Source organism: Drosophila elegans, unplaced genomic scaffold, assembly GCF_018152505.1.
Source record: "Drosophila elegans isolate 14027-0461.03 unplaced genomic scaffold, ASM1815250v1 contig_208, whole genome shotgun sequence".
Lineage (NCBI taxonomy): Eukaryota > Metazoa > Arthropoda > Insecta > Diptera > Drosophilidae > Drosophila > Drosophila elegans.
The window spans coordinates 24,612,423-24,633,874 of NW_024545578.1; the positions used below are offsets into that span (position 1 = coordinate 24,612,423).

The following is a 21,452-nucleotide window of genomic DNA, read 5'->3' on the forward strand; positions in this document are numbered from 1 at the left end:
GGAAAGCCGGAATTAGTCATTCAAATACCGAAATATAGAGCGACGGGGGACGGAAGGGGTGGTCTGACTCACTTGGCTCGCTTGAGTGCAGACATGGGAAGGATTTCGGCAGAAGGCTAGAGCAGATTTCTTTACCAGTTTTTATCCTTGTACTTTTATTTGCCCTCTTCCTGTCACTTTGATACCAGTTATTTTTCCCCCCTGACTTTAAATTCCCTGCTCACCGGAGTACTTCGAGCAATTTCGTCTTGCGATGTACATTGCTGTGAAAACTGCGTGACCAGGCTAATTAACGTTTCAAGGAAAATGTTGACGAACTCTCGACAACAGCAACGGCAACAAAAATGAACCGTCAACTTTGTTGTGATGTGTGGATGGTTGGTCGGATGGATGGACGGATGGATGGATGTCTGTGTGGCAGAGTGGCTGAGTGGCTGAGTTACTGAGTGGGGATGTGTATCTCATAGATACCGGTTCATAATTTATGTAATTATATGCGTTTAAGCATTGCAGCAGGAAAGATGTCCGAGGGCAGGAGGAATCGAGTTCTTTCCACTATTATAGCCGACAACAAATTATAGCAATTATTTAACATTTTTTCCTTTTCCTACCAACTTTCAGGTTGCATCCGCCAGATCAGGCCAACCGCGGCTTCAGCTTTGTCCATCCGCCGCTTTGTTCGTGTGACAAGCGAAACTAATGAGCAGCAAATCGGAAACAGGAAGCAGCGACGAAAGTAAAATTGCTTAAGTAAATAATCGTAACTGTGATAACACCAAAGAAAGCACAGCACAGCAGATAACAAAGTCCGAAGCAGTTGCGTAATTACGAGCCATCGTCCAGTGATTTTGCGCGCAATAAATGTCAACGTGGCAACAAGAAAAGTAATCACAACTATTTGCTAAGCCCAAGCACCCAGCAAACCAGCGCACAAAATGGCTCATCCAAGGAAGGCAGTCACGACGGCAGCAACACTCGTTGCCCCACCAGCAACACTCGCAACACTAGCAACACTAGCAACACCCAGCACGGCAGCAACACTGCGGCGGAGCAGCAGACGACCATCAAAAGCAACAGCAACAACAGCAGCAACAGCAACGCATTCAAGTTCAAGGCGGTCATCGTTAATCACATGTTTTATATCCTGCCACACGTTCAGCTTGTTCTGGCTGCTCCTCCTTGTTTTGGCCAGCGGAGCCCGTGCTGCCGGCAAGCTTGCCACTCGCAGCAACAAGACCTCGGGCTCGTCGGCAACGTCGGCGGCGTCGGGAGCCGGAACAGCGGCAACATCGGCTGCGGCGGCGGCTGCGTCCGGAACACCCATTTGGGATCATGCCATCGATTTGAATGAGGATTTTCGCATACTATGGCAAATCATTAATCAGGATATAACATTTGAAATACAGGCACGTACCCTGGGCTACGTCGGCTTCGGATTCTCGCCCGATGGCAATCTGGCTGGTGCCGATATGGCCATCGGCTGGGTGGACAAGGGTCAAACCTATTTTCAGGTAAGTGAAGCGCAAAATAAAAATAAAAGCCCACCACAAAGAAAGTGAAGAGGGGGAAGGGCGGGGGGAGAGCAAAGGCAAAGGCAAAGGCAAAGAAAGAAAGCACTCTGGATGGGGGAAGGGGGAATCTGCACGCCTAACGATTTTTCATTCCCGTCTAACGTTTTCATTTTTCCAATGCGTGTGGCCGGAAATTAAGGGCAGCCCCAGCCGGCCAACTAAATGAAAAGTTGTCGCCCTAATATCATCCAATTTATTCTCACAAAGTCTCGTTCCCTGGACAAACATTTTGCTCTGCCCCGTGTTGATAAATATGTTGTATGAAAAGTACACAAGAAAAACATTTTGCCACTCAACTTGGATTGTAATTAATTTGTGGCAAAAACAAAGCCACACAAAAAAGGTGCGCGAAATACTATGTATATATGTATGCAGACAGTTTGTCCGGCGCTTGAATAATGACAAACTCATTTGCGGCGTTGGACAGAAAAGTTTTTATTTGCCCTTCTGCCGCACAGTCCCGGTTAGCTAATGGAATAGTTGGGGTTTTGTCACTGTTACTTGATTATATCACTTAATCTGACCGCTTGCGAGTTATAGCCAGATATTTATTGCCGAATTATGTCACTCGCTTAGGATGTGCTTAACCAAATCGAGGGCGGCCACTGATTTGTCCTTTTCAATTATGAAATAACGAAAAATTACACAAAATTATGGCATCTGGCTTCCGGCAGCTTGATCGGATCAAATTTCATATGGTACTTAGCTTGAACTCCATTTCAGCCATCAGATTGTACGAATTTGTGGGACCGATCAACCATACCGTTTCACTTCGTGTGACAGCCTTCATCGGACCACCAACTGCCAACGTTTGACCCTGCCAGCAAATAAAACGCTAATTTTTCGTTTTTATTTGGAAATGTCGTAGAAGACGACGTCATTTGGTTAAGAAGTGGTAGCACCTCTCGACCAGCTCAATGGGGACTCTTCAGGCAGAGTAATAGGAGTCGTCACTGCAAAGTGTCTAATGAAATGCGAGTATTGCGTGCTGTGGTTGCGTAGCTCTTCGTTTTTCCTTTTCTTTTTCTTTTTTCACTCCTGGCCTGACAGGATATGCGTGGGGCAGGAAGGAGCGGTGGGTGGTGGTGGGTGGGATGGCCAATTGTACGGGTGACACAAACAGAGAAAGCTTTTTTCCTTCCTTGTTGTTGCTGTGTGATTTAATGATTTTCGAGGCAGCCAACGAAAATGTCACCCACACACATAGTGATTGTTATTGTTGTTGAATGTTAAATACCAGTCAGATACATTAATATGTCTGTCTACCGCCACCGACCTTCCCCGCCCCCGTTGCCCCGCTGCCCCGCCCCGCTGCCCGGTAGACTGTCTGCTTGTGTGACGGTGTTAATTTCACATCTTGACGTGTCGTTGGTAATTGCGAGTTGCTTCAAATTGTACATACAATATCGTATAATGGGACTCGTGACTGTCACCTCGCCACCAACAGCCCTGTGCGTTTTTTTCGGAGGGAGGGTGTGGAGCTTTGCTTTGACTTTTGTATGGGCGCTGATTTGTGGAGAGGTTCAAAGGTTAATTAGAGCTGAAATAGATATGCCGATTTAATATATCAATTAAGTGCCAGGGGTGCCAGGTGGTTGGAAGGACCCTGCGTCAAAGCAATGTCAAAGGACCAGCACTTGTTTACACTTGCCTCGGGCAGAGGGTTTTCGGGCCCCGTTCCTCCACTCGGCCCCCTGCTCAAAGGAGCTTATCGCCTATAAGTTCTTAATTACAAGTGTCCAGTGCCCAGCATGCTAATTGAAACAAATTATGCAATTATGCATGTTTCTGATATGAAAATATTTATGGAAAGCAAAGCAGCTAATTGGCTAATTTTTGGAATACTATTAAATTGTCAAAACGACTTTTGCCCAGGACATAAAGCGTTTGGGGGCGGCAGGCGGATGAAATATGGATGGCCTAGTACATTTTTATGTTGCTGGCATTTATGGAATTTTCATTTAAAATTCAACACACATCGGCAGAGTGAGAGAAGAACATTGACCATAAAATATTTGCTCACAGAATTTGTTCAATTGACTTTAAGCGGAGTCGGAGGGGGCAGAAACCGAAGCCTAAAGCCTGCGGGCGAGCCAGCGACCAGAGTATCTCTCTCTCTGTCAAGAGTTTTTATCTTAAGTGTCAGCCCAAGGGCAAATATATAAGCATAAGCTTAAGTATGGATCTGTGGAGGGACTCGCAGAGGGGGATAAACGATGCCACTGACATAGTTCTCATTAGATTGAACAATGTGTGGGAATTTTCGCATTCAATTTGGGTTTCCCTTAGTTCGGTTTTTTGGGCAAGTGCCATGTGCCTTGGCATACTTGGAATGCTTTTTGGCTGGCATGGTTTTTAAATTCTACCATGATTATGATTGTTTCACGAGCCGTATAAAAATCGCAAGGCTTGTGAGAAAAACTAAAAGATGAAATATCTTTTAAAGCTAATTATTGAGCGGAAATCAAATTTTAATTAAATAAAATGTCTCATGGCTTAAGCAAAAGCTAGCTAGAGGTTTAATCAAATCATTTATCAGAAATTGAGAAAGAACTTTTACTTAAACGAGAGTGTCTTATTAAAAGATAAACATTCCTGAATTTTAAGCACTAGCAATTTCAACACTTGCATATAAAACATCTCAACTAAATGCATACCAGAAATGAGTAAACACTTCTGGAATGCAAGAAACAGCAGTAAGAAATCCGACTCATCAGCACATGTGTTTTCTAAATGTGAACAAGCAGCTTTGAGGAAATTTGAAATGTATCTCACAGATAAGTACGCATCTATGCGACATTTTAAGCATTCCAAAGTCTTACCAACCGCCCACACGCAGCTTTATTGGGATATCACTCAAGTGGGACAAATATTTGATAAGTTTCCCCGAGCTCTCTCTCTCTCTCTGTCTCGCCTGGTTTTTTCCCAGCAGCACGGCTCGGATTTCACCCAGAACTATCATCATTTATTGGCCAGTTGACCAGCATCTGAAGTTGACATTCCCACAGCGCCGGCTACGACAACAAGTGTAACTCTATAAGTCCGTTCTCGGAGCTCCCCTGCGAGCAGAAACTTTGCTCACTTTCACCCGCAGAAGCGGGGGAAGTCGGCCCAAGCCAAGTCAAGTCAAGTCTTGTCGAGTCAAGTCAACTCAACTCAAGACGGAGACAGGCAGTAAATGGCCTCGGCGAATCCGCTTTAAAAGCTGACATAATCAACAAGCCAAGAAGTGGATCTGGGGACGGGGTCCCGGCCTATTAGTCGTCCATTATTTTGTAGATACTTTTGCGATAAGCCCTTTGCCGCTGCCGCTGTCGCTGTCGCTGCCGCCGAAAAAGCGACGATGATGATGATGATGATGATGATGATGCCACACCTAAAGAGAAATACTAATTTCGTGTAATTTATTTTCAACTTTTATTACACGCGCCCTGAGGAGCGGGAGTCTTATCAAAATTTTAATTAATACGCATCTGAGAAAAGTTTTGTGAAAATGGTTTCATCGCCGCCTGGCCAAGGCCGAAAGGGCCCAGAGCCAAAAGCTCCCTCTGACGTTAATTAGTGCCATCCAAAGTGGCTGGCGACTTTGTTGCACTCGCTGGCGGAATGAACTACAGCTACAGCAAACAAGCCACAACATGCCATTAGCTGTTTAGAGCAGCCAACAAAAACCAAGAAGCGATTAGTATCTTAAAAGTACTTAAAAGGTCATTACCCTGGCCCCATCTAAATACGCAGCGCAACAACAAAAAAAAAAAATATAGGGAATACGGCGAACTTAGCCAGCGACTAATTATTTAATTTCAAGTTTTAAGCAGGCTTCCAGTCTGTCAGTCACTCCACACCGCTGTTTGTGCCCCACGGGCACCGCACCCCAGCGGCCAGAGACGCAACCCATTAAGCGCAGAGATAACAGATCCATTATAGAAGAATTACGAGTGCGCAACATCAGCGGAGCGCCATCAACATCACAGTCGTCGTCATCTTTTGCTAATGACCATCGATGGCGATGGACGTCGATGTTTTGTGGCCATCGTAGTACATCACTCAAGCCGAAGGTTGCTTATGGAACTGACAGCAGTGTGGAATGGGGGAGGGGAGGGGTGGCCCAGTGTCAATCTATTTGACTCATTTTCAAGTGGTTACGCTGCACAAAAATAAGACGAAGCGCTGCCGAGGCTTCATTACAAACTCATTAAAGTTGGACGAAAATGAAACAACAGTTTTGGCAACCTTTTGAACTCCGTGCTCGCCGCATGCGTGCGCACTTTTTCCCCGAGATTGAAGTGTATCTGACGGATACATTGGGCATTGGCATTGGCTTTAGCATTAGCATTAGCATTAGCATTAGCGCGATGTTCTATTTGGACGTACTGCGCTGTTAATTATCGGCGGATGATTAATTATGGCATTTCAGTCCAGTTCGAGCATCGGAATATCTGCGGCTTGTCTGGGGTTCGGCTTCCCCCCGGCTCTCTCCCTTTTGATTGGCATATGAGTAATGAGCTTTTTGTTCTGGGTTTTTTCAGTTTATTTTTTTTTTCTTTTTGGGTGCCATGACATGCGAACATCTTAGAGTGTTTTGAGTAATTTTTCTCTTTGTACGATTTGTGTGTGAAATTGTTTTTCCCCCCTGGCCCCACCACAAATTCTATCTTCTGCCCACACACACTCGCCATCAGTTCGTAGATATATCTATCCAGCAGCTTGCATGTCATCACTTCAGACCTGGGAGTTCTGCGTTTCTTTCAGTTTTCAGTTTTCGTTACTCGCCTTTTGTATGTATTTCATTGGTCCGCTGGTGCTTTCATTACTTTCACACAGCTGTGGCCCTGTGGCGTGCTCAGCGCTTAGAATTCAATTAGTTTTTATAGACATTATCCAATTTGTTCCTCTTCTATTTCGCTCCAAAGTTGTTGGATAGTTGGGTGCGTGTTCCGCGGGAGTGTGAGCCCGGTATCTATAACTGAAGCGATTCGCGTGCTGAGCATTCTGCGGACAAACTCAATGGCCATTCTAGATCTCACTGTCTATTGTTCCATAAAGCACTATTTGTAGTTGAGGACACGCACACAGCAATGCGCCAGTTGGGGGTGTACGCCTACGCATACACACACTCACACTCGCATTCACTTCATAAATCATAAATACATGCTGGCAAATTATATGGATGAGAAACCCCTCCGGTTCTCCTCCAGCGATTTCTCTGCTCGCGCATTGAGAGCACCAAGCCAAATAAATAATAGTTAAATTTTTTCTATTATTTTCCTCCAGACGCATAAATATTTTGTTATTCAATTTTGTGATATTTACCCTCGACATTCGCCTTAGGCTCTTATATTGAGTGTGGGAGTGGGGACCGGCCAAATTGCTTCAATTGTTATGGGAAGTTGAGAGGTTCTGCTCAAGTTGTGATATGTGTTAAAGCCTATGAATGGGATAAGAATTGAGGGTTACGTATAATGATGATAAACTGTCTTGGAGAGGTGATTCTTTTATTGCTTCTTGTTTAAATTGCCAACTACTACATAAATAATAACAGCATTACCGTGCTTAAGGTTCTTTAACAATTGCTACTCATTTGTTCGTATTTATACCGATGTAACTTGCCATTTAGTAACACTTAATTAATTTGGGCTGAGCATGGCTTAATATGTATACATATATACACAGAACTATAATTCCAGCTTAGAAGGCTTAGCAAGAATTTGTACTTAACAGAAGCGTAGACGTTTCCTTTTCAAAGTTACTTACTTTGTAACGCATCCAATGAACACTACGAATGCCGAGTATAATAACCACGTCAGCATTGCAAAACGAAATTGCTGAGATTATGGCCATTGACATTACTCAAATCACCAACTCATCATCTAATGAAATTCCATAACTTATTAATGTTTATCCCCAACTCTCGCATTCGCATTCGCATTCGCATTCCTGTCCCAATGGACCCAACACATTTCAAAGGCCATAAACTATGCATGAGAAACTTTCTCAGGATGTGCCGCAAATCGAGGCGAATTGAATCGAGTCGAGCTAAGCGGTTCAAAATGCATCGATTTATGTTAACTTTTGGCCAATATCAAAGTCATTACTCATCAGTTTTGGGCCCAAAAACACACTAACATACACACGCACACACACGCTCACACACGCTCACAGAGAGCTGGGCGCAGACACTGGCAAATCAATTAACTGCCAAATCAATTTACAATTTATGCATAAACTTTATAATCAATAGACTTAAGCGCACGACGACCGACATACAACTCCGCCTCGATCCACTCTCCTCCCTGCCAGCCTGTCAGTTTTAAAGCCAAAGCCGTAACAATTATGGAGGAGGGGCGCAGACCGAGGACGGGCGAATCCGTTAGGCCATAAAAGCCATAAATGCTCAATTACAGGAAGTAAATATGCACACTTGATTGCAGAATGTTGCGTAGATGGCCGGGCTTTTGGATCTGGCCACGGCTCTGTCTTTGGCTAAGTCTCGGGATTGAGCTAAGACTTGGCCTGGTCATGCCTGGCCAAGTTAGTTGACTTTTAAAATTATCGCACATATCAAAACTGCTCGACTGTGTGTAAGTGTGTTGTGTGTGTGTGTGCCAGGGAGAAATTTAATTTCATTACTTTCATGTGACATAAACCGTTGTCGGATGCTCAGGCTGGTCCTGGCCAAACTCTGGCCAAAAGCCGCTGGTCGTGACGTCTTACCGAGCTCTCCTCTAAGCATTTTGATAATCTATTGCACATAACGCAAACCTCAAAAACCGCAAAACAGCCGCCAGACCCCGGGACACTCCACTTGACTGAGACCTGGGACTTGGGACCTGGAAACCAAGACTCGAGTCCCCTGCTCAAGGCCCCTTCTGCGGGGCTATTAGTGCGTCGTTGTCTTCGGCGGGACAATGCCAAGTGCGCATATTTGCTTTAGCCGGCAAGGCGCATCTTCGACAACGGCCGCTTCTTGGCCAAGACAACGGATAATTGCAGAAAGTACCGTTGCCCATATGCGAAAGATTCTTTTTGCGCGGCCCCAAACCGCCCCGCATCGCCCCGCCCCGCCCCGCTGGCCCACCAACAGATCTCCTTCCCGCAATTTTCGCTGCGTTTGCAAAATATTTGCTGGTGTCCAAGAGCCGCGCAATTTATGAGCGCTGAAAAGGCTTAGAAATTGGGCCGGGGGAGGCCAAAGGGGGAGTGGCCCCTTGATTATGCTGATAATGTCAGCGGGAGAAATGGTGAAGAAGAGGGGCTGAGAGGGGACCAAACCAGTTCCAACCGGTTCCCAGGCAGCATCTTCTTTGCCACTCATATTAGCCTGTCCCGTTGCCGTTGTCGCTGGTTGTACCTGTTGTTCGTGTTGTTTGTGTTGTTCGTGTTGTTTGTGCTGCTGCCGTGCCCGATTGCTGATTTTGCTGTTGCCGTTGCCGTTGAGTGCGTAAAGCGCTGGACTGCAGCCCAATATGGTCAACGCTCTTTTAGCCATGTTTACACGTTAAGTGTGTTTGTATGTTAAGCATTTCGCCTTCGTTCGACTTCTCGTTTCCCAGGCCTTGCTGCTTGACATTCCCAATTGTTTTTGTAGTTGTCGCCGATGTTGTTGAGTGTCTTGCTAATCACTTTTTGATTGTCAGTGGTACCAGAAATCACACCCGGCCCAAAAGATGTAGATAGAGATGCTCTCGATGCCTGAAAGAGTTGTGGCTTGGCTGGGGATTAACAGCCAGTCGTTCTATTTCTCAACAGACTCGACTCTCCTGAACTGTGTAACCTTTTGTAGACGCAGCTATTTGTACATTTGTTTGGCTTTTCTGCATCTGATATCTGCACTCACTTCTTGGATCGCTAACGGAACCACAGATGCCTCGCCGCCAAAAGGAGTTGCGTGAAAGCATATTTATGTTAAAACGTGTGTTTTTTCGAAAGGCCTCTAAGCTGCGAGTTAAATGACATCGAAATAGGCAAATGCCAGGCGAAACGCTAAAATAGAAAGAAATTAAACGAAACTCCATGTCTTGCATCTCCCGCCACAACTTAGTCAGCTCGCTCTGTTGTGCGGCGGCAATTTTTATATTCATCATTAATTAAGCGCTAAACAGACGCCCGCTGTGAAGAGCATCCGGGGGATTTTCATCGGGGTACGGTGGGGATTGCGGATAGTGCACAGCATGACATCATATTCAAGAAATTGGTAAGGGAAGTCATATGTGCATGCATGCAGCGAGGGGGCGAATAGTGTGTGTGCTGTCTACTGAGAGAAATGTTAGAATGTCAGTTCATCTTATGTTTCCCAAAATTATTCTTTTCAAATTTCGATTTTCGATCTTACGTCGATTACGTTTAAGTGTTCAGCAATTCATCAGGTTTTTATTTAATATGCAATACCATTCTATTATCATATAAGTATCAAATTTTGAGCTATCTTGTGGTTTGTTCGACATAAAAATTTCAATTGATGTAACTGAATAGTGACATTTTTTCTCACTGCACTTATTAAAAACTGCACGGAATTGATTTCGAAATAGAAGCAGCCGTCGCAGCCCATCATGATGATGATGGGGCGAACGATTATGATGATGAGGCTGCTGGATTGTGGATGCTGTGGTCGAGGATCCCCTGCCTGGGCTGCGTGTTAATTAAAAGCCACTGGACGCTGGGCCAGGCGGTGGTTTGGCAGGGAGGGGGGGTTAAGCGATTAGAGGCTACGGGGAGTGAGTGCAACAACCTTGGCACTTCCTGGGTACTTAGTCAACGCTTCGGCCTCTTGATTGTGGCTGGGGTAGTGCATACACACACACACACACTCGCGCCACATATAAATACTCTCGAATGAAAATGCGTAGGCAGCCTCAATACATGCACTGCCCCATAAATCCCTTCTCTATGCCCAGTAGCCAAAGACAGGGTGAATTGGGAACGGGAGCTGGGAGCTGGGAACTGCGAACTGGAACTGGAACTGGGCATTAATGTCCGCTGACTAATGATGAAATGCGTGGCATTCGCTGAGCTGGGTTGGGTACTGGTACGGGTACGAGTCTCATTTATGTAGAAAAGGATTAAGGCCATAAACCAAATGGCTGACGTTGGAGCTTAGCATGAAAAATGATTGCCGGTAGTTTTTTGTATAAGCCCTGCCCTCTTGGGTAGGTGTTAAAGTGCCACAGATTGTGGCCTCCGTCTCGGACTCCTCCGATTTCAGCCAAGACAAGTGCAGTGACGGGTCTATAAGCCGGGATTGGGAACTGGGTGCGTTTGCCGGGCGGCCAAAGCCTCTGAGTTATTTGCATAAGTATTTCTGATGTACGGCGATAATGGAATTTCAGTGACTCGATTAAGGCGGTGAAAATATGCCCAAGCATTCGGGTTATTCAGTATGGGAAATTAATTAGAAATCCAGGCGACGGCGAGGGGTCGCCAGTTCTTAGAGAGCTTCAATAATTCAGGCGATTGAAATCGTTTGGGTCAACATCGGTGGCTAATGCTCGTACATTTGTCCATTTGCCTCGGACAAATGCCCCCGAAGAAAAGTTTTTATTTTTCAACTTTTCTGTCAAAGTTTTGCGGCCCGAAACGAGGTCCAAGTCAAACAAAGCTTGACCACATCGAGCGAGACAATGGCACCCGAAGGCGCACTTAAGGCGGTCAAAATGCACACAAATCAAACTTGGCTCAGCAGTGCGGTCAGACGGAGACCACAACGTGGCCTTCCGTTGGTCTTTTATTAAAAAACCGTAACTAATGATGCCTAAATTCGCAATAAAAATGAAAAACCAAACGCACAATATGGTCCATTAGGGTGCTTTGCTGCTGCTGCTGTTGTTGTTGTTGTTGTTGTTGTTGTTGTTGTTGAGCTATTACAGGTTCGTCCCTCGCAATTCGAAACAATTTTAATAATACAAAATAATATTGCCAAGAAAAGCCAGAAAGGCAAACATCGTGGCTAGAAAAAGCGGAGTCGGCGGCAACAGCACCAGCTTATTGTGACAAATTTTAAGTAATTTCATTTTTATTTCACCAACAGCTCCAACTTTTTATATTGTTCTTGAGGCCCAAAGCCAAGGAAAAGGACGAGAAAACAAAGTCAGCCCAAAGAAAAATCCAAAAAAAATAGGGCCCTCAATAAGCAGGACAAAGCAAAGTCGTCAAAGCGGCTTTTTACTTTATATAAATTTCGTTTTCGGAGAATCCAAAGCTGCTTCCGTCTCATTAAAGTCGCACTGGGAAAAGACAAAACTTTTGTAGCTGTCTGAATTTTCTGAATATTTATTTACACCTTTACCGAGGGATAAAAAGTTCCATTCTTCGACACTTCCCCGCTGCTCTTGTTTGTTTTGCATGTGTCTAAAAGGCAGACAAAGCCAAATCTAAATCCGTTAGCCACATGGCCCAAGGCGTGCGAAAGCCGACAAAACGGAAAATACTTCAATCAATGTAAAAATTGGGCGAAAAAGGCCGAACATATAGGTAAAGGTTGGTGGGAATGAAACGGCCGTACAATTGGGCGGCTTGGTCGTAAGCGGCAGGAAGTGGAAAAATAATCAGAGAAGTTAAATCTGTGGGCGCCATATGCCCACCGACGAGCAGACAGTCAGACCTTTGGCGAGGGAGTCAGACAGAGACACACCCAGGCACATAGACAATGAAATGGCTGCTTAAATATATCTTCCTTTTATATATGTTTACCCTGTACAAAAACAAAGTGTGATAGTTAGGGCGTATTAACTAGAGACAAGCATATACAACTTATTTTTCTTTAGCAAAATAAAATGCCAAATAAATATCTAACCATTATATACTTTTATAACTAATTTATAGAACAACGTGTAATCAGTTATAGCTCAATTCATCAAATAACTAAATTGAAAAGACTTAAAGTCTCATATCATCTTTAACCTTTATTAATAAAAATGAAAGATATTAATTAATTAATATTTTTCTAAAAATAAGAATTTAATAATGGCTCTCAAAAGAAAATATATGTACAAGAATATTAAAGACAAATTAATTTAAATGCAAAATTTAATTTAATCCCAAAATAATAAAATTGACTTTAAAATTAAACGTACACGTACACTTTCAAGGAATAATGTAATTTATTAAAACAAAAACCATATAAACAAAGCAATGAGTGTCTTTCTGTCGGTTTCTATCAGTTTTCGTCCAAAAATTCGATTCACTTCCCTGAAAACCGAGAGCAGAAGAACCAAGCGGACTGGGGTTTTTTTTAGACCTCATAGCAATTGTACTGAGCTTTTGAAGGCTCCTTGAAAACCTATTGGAGCTATAAATCCTTTGTGTTTTCAATTTTTATTTTATTGCTCTCCGCAGGCAACGGTGTGTGCGTGCCCCGCCCTGAGTGTGTGTGAATTTGAGTCGTTGTGGCAAGGTGGGCACCAAAACACCAAAACACAGAAACACCGAAACATTCAACCCAACCTAAGCGAGCTCTGCCACTTTTTGGGGGAGTGACTCATTGGTAGAGAACAGAGCCAGAAATTACAGCACGCTTTCAGGGACAAAGCGCAAAATGCACAAAAGTAAAATTTAAACAGATACAGCTCAGATCCTGCCCCCGGGGGTTGGCCACTTCTATTGGGGTTAGTCTTGAGACGGGGGTGGAACACTATACTTCCGCGTTCGAGGCAATTGAGTTAATCTAGCAATGAGTTGGTCTGGTGGGGCAGGTAAAGCAATTGGGGATGTGTGAAATTGTTGCTGGTGGGGTGGCATGTGGGCGTCTCTGGAGTGTGGTTGCCGCAGATAGCAGATGTGCCTAAATAATTGCTGATAAATAACAATAATTCCGGGGATGGGGCAAAGACAAAAAACGTAATTGGATGCCCGGATATTGAAAGTGAAGTCAGCCAAATAAAAGTTGATTTGTTTGGGATATTATATTCGGACCTTGATAATTCCATTTAATCTGGGAAGATTGCCTCGCCGTTATACGGAATCTGAAATTTCAACATTCTGATTGGATTAAAAACTTGGCAATATTTTAGGTCTTCCTCCTACCAAATATTTTGAGTGTACAACAAATAGTGTTGATTCGATTTAAAGTTAGGTCCAAAGCTTTGGCTGTTCAATGGGTTTATCAAGTGATCTTATATCTGCACTCTTAGGACTTTTGCTCATTGCACTAACGCTCGATTCAATTCCCCAAGCAATCCATTCTATGTAGCTCCTTATTCTCCTGCTGTTTTCGTGCCATTATTGGTATTGTTGCTTTGTTGCTGCTTGCTCGTACATTTCTGGCTTTGCCATGCTCTCCATTGCTCCTGCCATTTAAACGTGGAAATAAATGACTCCTTGGCTGGAAAGTTTATTTTAACCTCGGAGCCCAAAAGTGCACGGAGCAATAATCGAATTTGAGTGAATTAAGATTGGGGAATTGCTCTCGAACAATGGAGTGAGTGGAAAGTCTTGCCACATGCGAGTGTCTATGGGTGGAAAATTATCCCTAAAGTAAACACACGGAGGACTGGCGGGAAGAAGCCCATGACTAAGGCCTTTCTCCGGCTGCTCCTCGCCATTCACTCGAATGTATTTTTTTTTTATTTGTTTACCGATAACACTTGGCACTAAAAGGGGACCACGAGGATGGCAGCTGGCCCACAATGTCCTGGTTGCTCTGGCCTGCGACAGCAATCAGAACGCTCTACAAATAGCAACAAGCCAGCTTCCCCTATCTCGCTCTATCTGCCTCTTCCTCTGTTTGCGTTTGCGTTTGTGTTTGTGTTTTCATCAAATAAAATTGACACACACAAGTGTTAGCCGCTTAGGTTGACAGCTTTCCCTTTACTTCGATTCCCACATCTGCTCCGTGCTCTTTTTGGCTTTCCCGCCTTGGGGAACTGCGGATCCTATGGCTAAGGACCCAGCTAAGGCCCTTCGTTCCCTCAGCTGGCTTTGAGCGCCTGGTTAATTCTCTATCCCTCCTTCCTTTCTGTGGCTGTTTGTGCTAGGCCTGAGCTTTTGATTTGACAGTTTAGTTAAATTAAATTGGGGTTAGACAAATGAAAACAAAAAGAAATAAAACGAACTGAAAATCTATTTAAGGAACCGAAGCCCTGTATTCCCTATAAGTTGTTCTAAAACTTACTAAATCATAAATTATCTGGAAAATCCAAAAAAACATACATAATGAGATATTAAAAAACCAAAGATCAGAATCAACAATGGTTCTGCAAAACAACAGATTTTAATTGTTTACTTCAAAAACTTAAAATAATTACTAAAGAATTTTGTTTATATATCTAGTTTTATAAATATCAAAATAAAATCAAGATTTTGTGCAACAAATTCCTTTCAAAATTAAATAAGCGATTAAGTTGACTTTGGACGTTAATTTGGTTTGTTTACATTTGGGGAAAGTACAAATTCACAGCCCAACCGCTACAGGGTAATATATTCCTAGACTGCCATTTACCTTCATCAAAAAACTCGCCTGCAAGTGGAATCTAGTTATATCCTAATCGCCACTCAGACACTCCCACACAAACACTCACTCGCACACTCGCACACACCTTCCCCGACCCTGTTTAAAGTTCAAAAGCGTTTGAGGCAACAAAATGTTTGAGCGGCAGAGCAAAACCTGTAAGGGTGGGGTTGGGGGCTCGGGGGTTCGAGGGTTCGAATGGTTTTTAAGGGGTGAAGTTGGCTTGGGGCTACAGGCAATGCCTGCGTCAATTGAAGTTTTAACATACAAATGTAATTAAAACGTTTTACGTATCCGCCGCCAGGCACAAGAACCAACAACACAAAGTGTATGGGGGAAACTCTATGCGTGTAAGTGTGTGTGTCCAGAAAGGGGAAAGCGTTTTCAACTCACGCATCCGCATTTACACACTCACACAAACAGGGCGAAGACTCTTGAAATTGTTGCCGGCGGATGCAATAAGTTGGTGATAAGGTGTTCATTCCCCGGGGTCCGCAGGGGAAAACCTTTTGCAAACTTGTCAAAAATCAGAGAACCGGGAAGGGGAGGGGATGCAAAAAACGTGTTTTCCGAGTCGCTCGCCGGCAGTGAAAACAATGCCAATGTCGTTGTTAACCTTTTTTCAGCATTCGCCGCTTGGCTGCCGAGCACCGAGCATCCACCACCCAACACCCAACACCCATTATCGTCCCCTTTACGGCAGAACAACTTGCCTGGACTATGACGCAAACAATGATATTTACATTTTTTATCTTCGCCAGGGGTCGTGGGGCCCCCCACTCAGACTTTGTACATTTCCCTCTGAAATTGGAAACAAGCCGAAGGGCTCCCGGCATCTCGACACGTTTTTGGGGGCATTTGGCGAAGAGCGAAATAAAAACGGAGAAGATGAGGCCTCATATCAAAGCGATCATGGATTTATGGCCTTAATAATAGACGAAACGGAAGGGACGGAGCTGACTAAATTGGACAGAAAAGGGGAGCACGCAAGTGGACAAGTAATTAGGGAAAGGATTTTCCTGCGCATTTTTCGGGAAATGAGCCATTTTTCTGCAGAAGAGTAGGCCATAAAATACGTGAGCAGTTGGCAAACTGGAAATGACAAACATTTAAGGGCTCGGAAAAAGTTTAGCGAGAAGTTTGTATCTCAAATCTTAACTGCTTGGAATTTGCGCATACTCTTTTGGCAACGTCGCATTTATTAAAGTGAAAATCCCTTCGTCCCCACGGAAGGTATTCATCATTTTCGCCTTTGAAACGAAGCGACCCTCAGGGCTGACAGCTTATCAAACTCCCCAACAAAGTCACAAACAACAGAATCCCAAAAAAAAAAAAAAAAGGAGCAGCTGCCACAAAGGGTGCACAAACACATACGCGCACAGAAAATATGCGGGAGGTGGCCAGACACCATTTGCTCATTAAAATAAAATTTTTGCACAAATATTAAATAGCCGAAAACGTTCCGAGGCATATAATCCGAATGTCGCTGGCAATCCTCAATCTGCCACTGACATTGAGTGGTTAAGTGGTGAGCAGTGAGCAGTGAACATTGCGATGCCTGAGGGCACCGGGGGACCTTCATTGAGGGCTGAGTGGAAGTTCATTTTTCTGAGATAACTCTCTGGCGGCACAGAAAGTGTCAAAAACGCTTAATAAACGTCAATGTCAGGCGATTCCAAGTCAGCGGCGAAATTCAAAATTTTTCAAACAAAACACACTCCTGTCTGTTGGGGAAAATGAGTCGTAGGGGGTGGGGTGGGGTTGCTGTCAGAGTTTGAGGATTGTAGATTGGGGATTGGAAACCAAAGCGCAATTGAATTCGCAGAGTCAGGCGAACCGGGAAAGGAGCCATAGCATCCGAGGACACCCAGGACACACATCTCGATGGCAATCCCTCAATTTCGGCTCTCGGTTTCACACACTTTCATTCCATTTCACTTCCATCCATTCCGTTTGGTTCGTTCGGTTCGTTTCGTCCCATTCAGCCGTCGTTCATTCGCTTGACAAATGGAGTGTCATAAATGCAGCCCTTAAGGGCAGCTCTCCCCCAATCACCTCCCTCCCCTTTATGCTAAACGACACGTAGACAGCCTGTCCCATCCCACAACCCATCAAACAACCCACTCCAGAGCCCACAGCCCACCAATCGCACCACCCACGCAAAGCAGGCTGAAGAGCTAAAAATGCACTGGGGGATTGGAAATTTATTTGAATTTGCTTTTAGTTTTTCGGGTCCGCCTGTGTGTGAGATACATTCAACAGATTTCGATGGCAGCCGTTACGGATCGCATTTAAAAAGTGGTTTCAATGCTCAAACTGGGTGACAGAGATGTCTGTCGTGTGGATTGGATTGGGTGACGAACGTCAAAAGTACCCTGTGCTTAATGTATCCGTTGTTGTTATTATTAAGTTTAATAATATATGAATTCAACTCTTGTCATTCTTAGAAATGCCGAATTGTTAGTGGGCAAAGAAGTGTATATAAAAATATTTGATCAAACAAGAACCTATGTTTTATTTTACTTTTTTGGTTATTGAAGTTTGTTCAGCAAATATGTCGATACGAGAATTCATTAAGACTTTAATTCAAATGCGGTATGAACACATGGCTCTCTGACTACTATATCCTAAATGTCTGAGCGGAACCAACCCTATCGACGTTCCACGGTATCGGATGAACACCACCCACAGCAGCTGCTAAAGGGACACCCGCAGACACAGACAAAAACTGACAGACGTCAGCTTAACAATATGACAAATACAATTTTTCGTCTTCATAATTTCATTTTACTATAAAAACGCATTATTATATAATGCGTTGGGCTATCCCTCACGGCCCCACCCCCAAAAAAGCAGAGTGCCATTATCAGCGTCAGCATCCGCATCCGCATCCGCATTCGCATCCGCATCCGCAGGCGAATGGGCGTGGCCGGAGGCAGAGAGCCAACAGCGTTTGGGCGGCACACTCTCGGACAATTGAAAGCGATATATAAAAAAATAGTCACTTACCCTGACTCGCTCTATCTCGCTGCCTTTGTTTCTTTTCATAATTCTTTGCTTTTTTATGAGTTCGTTTTTGCGGTATTTGTCAACACGGGGTGGCGATGGATTGTTATGTGGGAAGTGGGGTGTGGTGGGGTGGGGAAAAGCGTCTGGCTGAACGCCCTAGAGTTAATTTTGAGTGACGTGCAAAGTTTGTTAATTGAATTTGCCTTTTTGATATGTATGTCACATTGATGACGACGCCGCAGTACAGTGGGGACTAGCTAAGTGGGTTGTGTACATGACATTAATTGAGCGCACTAGTTAAAAGGGTTGCCATTGCTTCCCCCATTACGTCACCACCCCTCCGGTTATGGACAGTCGACGAGTTCAGCCGGGCTGAGAGTTGAGGGTTCGGAGTTTGGGTTCGAGTTTGGGTTTCGAGAAATTGTTTAATGCAAATGGGCAAATCAAGTTCCCCCTCGGGGCTGAGCGACTGAGATTTCGGATAGGAGAGTGCTAAAAAACAATGGGGAGCGGTCCCAGAAGTGGAAAATTAAACAAGCGTTGACTTTCAAAATTTAAGAATCCCTTTGATGAGTGCTGTCCAATTAGGGGTTAAAACAACAATGAAATTATCTTTCGCTTTTGGCCATTAAATGCAACATTTTCAAATTGTGCCAATAACTCTATTACGAATTTAGAATAAATTGCTAAAACAATTCTATTACACAGACAGAGGGTTATGTGACTTCAAATCAAACGTGGCCCATGTTAATATCATATGTTAATGCATATTATTTTCATATTTTGTTATGCTGAATGCTCCCAAACTTATTTAGTCAACAATTCTCACACTTTTAAGTCATGGCCAAGTTATTGTCTTTTACCCATTTGGACTACTTTGCCGTATGACCACTGTTCACTTCCATTAATCCGGATGTCGGTTTTTCAGTGCGCTGTGCTCCACTTTGATTTTGATTGTTTGCAGCTGCATTTCACTCGGCGGCCACGTTCCTTCCAGTGCCATGCCGTAGAGTCGCGTCCCCGCCCGTTTTTAATCATTTTAATATGCCACTTTTTGTCTGCCTGTCCAACGCTGCTTAATGCATCAATGAATTTAACAGTTATCAACGGACAAGTGCTGAAGCGGGAGGGGGGAACAACGGGGAAGGGGGAACGAGGCTGACAAATGGCAGGGACTAATTTATATGTGTTTAATGCCATCGCATGCATTCATGCAGCCTTAGTCGGGCAATAATCACTGGACGTTTTAATGTAATATGACCATTGAAGAACATTTAACTCGTTCAATTGCTGTCATTCACTTCCCCGCTCGCCCTTTTCCGCTGAGATACAAATTGCCACACTGGCTGAACAAGACAAAGTGATTGATATTTAATCTAAAATAAAAGCCAAAAGTTCGTTGGGCAATTTCAATTTTAATAAAATGCCTTTTATCTGCATGAATGGAGAGGAGGGGGGGAGGGGGGATAGATTGAAGTGGAGTGGGTGGTCGTGGGCCGTTGGGTTTGCTTTTGGGCAACTGGGCAACTGGGCGACTGGGAGATGAATGAAGGATTCTCTCGCCCGGATCTATGCAATGCTTACAATCGGAGAGAGGGTGCCGGCCAAGTTGCATTGCACTGCACAATTTGTTGCTGTTTGATTTCATAAAATATTAACTAGCAATTTGCAGTGTCTGCATATATATATATATGTTTGCTCCTTATGTGGAAAGTTGGCCAATGTCTAGGGTTAGGCAAACACACGCAGCTCTCGAAGATGAGCTCGGCCTGGATGATGGACAGACAGGCGGACAGATGGACAGGCGGACAAGATGGCTCAAAATCAACTGAAAGCGATTTAATTTGCCTGAGTCCGGGGCTGAAGAGCACTCTGGCTGAGAGATACAAGCTCCTTGGGTTTTTGGCTCATGCTTCAATGCAATCCCTGGCACTCAATGGACCTCTCTTCCGTCTCGAACACACTTTAACTATATTAATTGATATACTTGCTCGCAGCGGTAATTTAAGCAAACTGAAGTCGCCTGCCAATGTCAATATCATCAGCCTGTCCCGCTCCCCCCCTCGAACTACTCATCAGCATCATCGGAAGATAGGTTAGGATGGGAGATTTGGAATTGGAATTGGTTGGGCTGAAGCCGGATTCTGGGTGGAGATTTCGTTTCTTGATGACTTTGCCCAGAGGCGCGTCTCTTTTGGCGCCGACATAAGGGGGAGCTGATAGATGTACAGTGTACACACACACACATACACACACACACACAGCAGACTTTGTGCACTCCTGCAGGCAAATAGGCAGGCAACATGGCGTATACGTAATCAAATGTACATAAGGCATCAAACGGCGACGACGACGGCGGCGACGCCATCAATTCCTAAGCCAAAACAAGCGCGGGCCACTAACTGTGCGAGTGTGTGAGCAGGAAAACTGAGAGCTCCAAAGAAGCTCCTGTAGCATACATCAAGTGCAGGCTGGCAGCCAAGGAAATGGGGCAGGAAAGGAAGGACAAGCAGTGCACAGGAAAACAATTTACAATGCCACCAACTTAACAGAATGTGTGGGGTATCAGGCTGAGGGTGTGGGTGTGGGAGGAAGGGGCAAGAGCTGCATACAATTTTGGCACTGGCAAATGGCAATAGATATAGATAGCTAAGACAGTTGGCAGCAGGAAGGGGCATAAGTCGGAGGTGGGCTCGAGCAGTTTCCAAAACACATGAGATCGATAGTTTTGAAGAACTAAGGGCATCGGGGTTATTCATTACCTTTTTTTTTCCAAGACATTGTGCCCCGTTTTTTTCTTTCTTCCTTTTCCCCAGAGTTCGGTCCATCTAAATCATAGGAACCTGTCGAAAGTCGCAAACCTTTCTCAAAGCGTGAAAACTCTGCAGAACTTTGCTGGCAACTCTCCGAAGGCACATATTAGTACGACTGTGTGTATACAGAATGGAGAGCTAACATTTTGATATTCGTGTGATATGTGTAGTGGGAGCGAACCAACCCTTTTGTTGTATGTCTGCGCCGGAGTAAATCTGTACACGATGCTGGGCATTAGTGGGCGGGTGGCAGGGGGCAGGGGGCAGGCAATAAGTTTAATGTGTGCTTCGAGCATATTTTAAGGCTTTTGCTAGCCAGCTGTCAGTTCAGCTGAGTTCAGATGACTTGAGCGGAGTCGAGCTCAGTTTGCCGAGATGACGGTTCCCCTCTATGTACTTCACTGAACTGTCCCAGCTGACGTTGAATTATCATAAATTGCCGAAGTTTGTTTTTGGCATAACAAAACTTGGGCATTCTGCGAGCGGTGGGAGTGTGAAAAGTTCCCATCAGGCGAAAATCAGTACAATTAGGCTCATGTCGTGTGGCGGCAGAAAGGGTTTCCACCAATGCAGCGACACAGAGTGGAAGGACTTTGCATAAGTTTGAGCCACGCCCCT

General features: G+C 44.4%; 1 protein-coding gene across 1 annotated transcript in view; it reads left to right on the top strand.

The window, feature by feature from the left end:
* LOC108143199 (MOXD1 homolog 2) overlaps positions 1-21,452 on the top strand; it is a 112,512-nt gene that overhangs the window by 49,192 nt on the left and 41,868 nt on the right. Inside the window, exon 2 of the mRNA XM_017267452.1 lies at positions 622-1,511. Coding sequence (XP_017122941.1) covers positions 936-1,511 — 576 coding nt within the window. The 5' untranslated portion in view covers positions 622-935. The remainder of the gene's footprint in view (positions 1-621; positions 1,512-21,452) is intronic.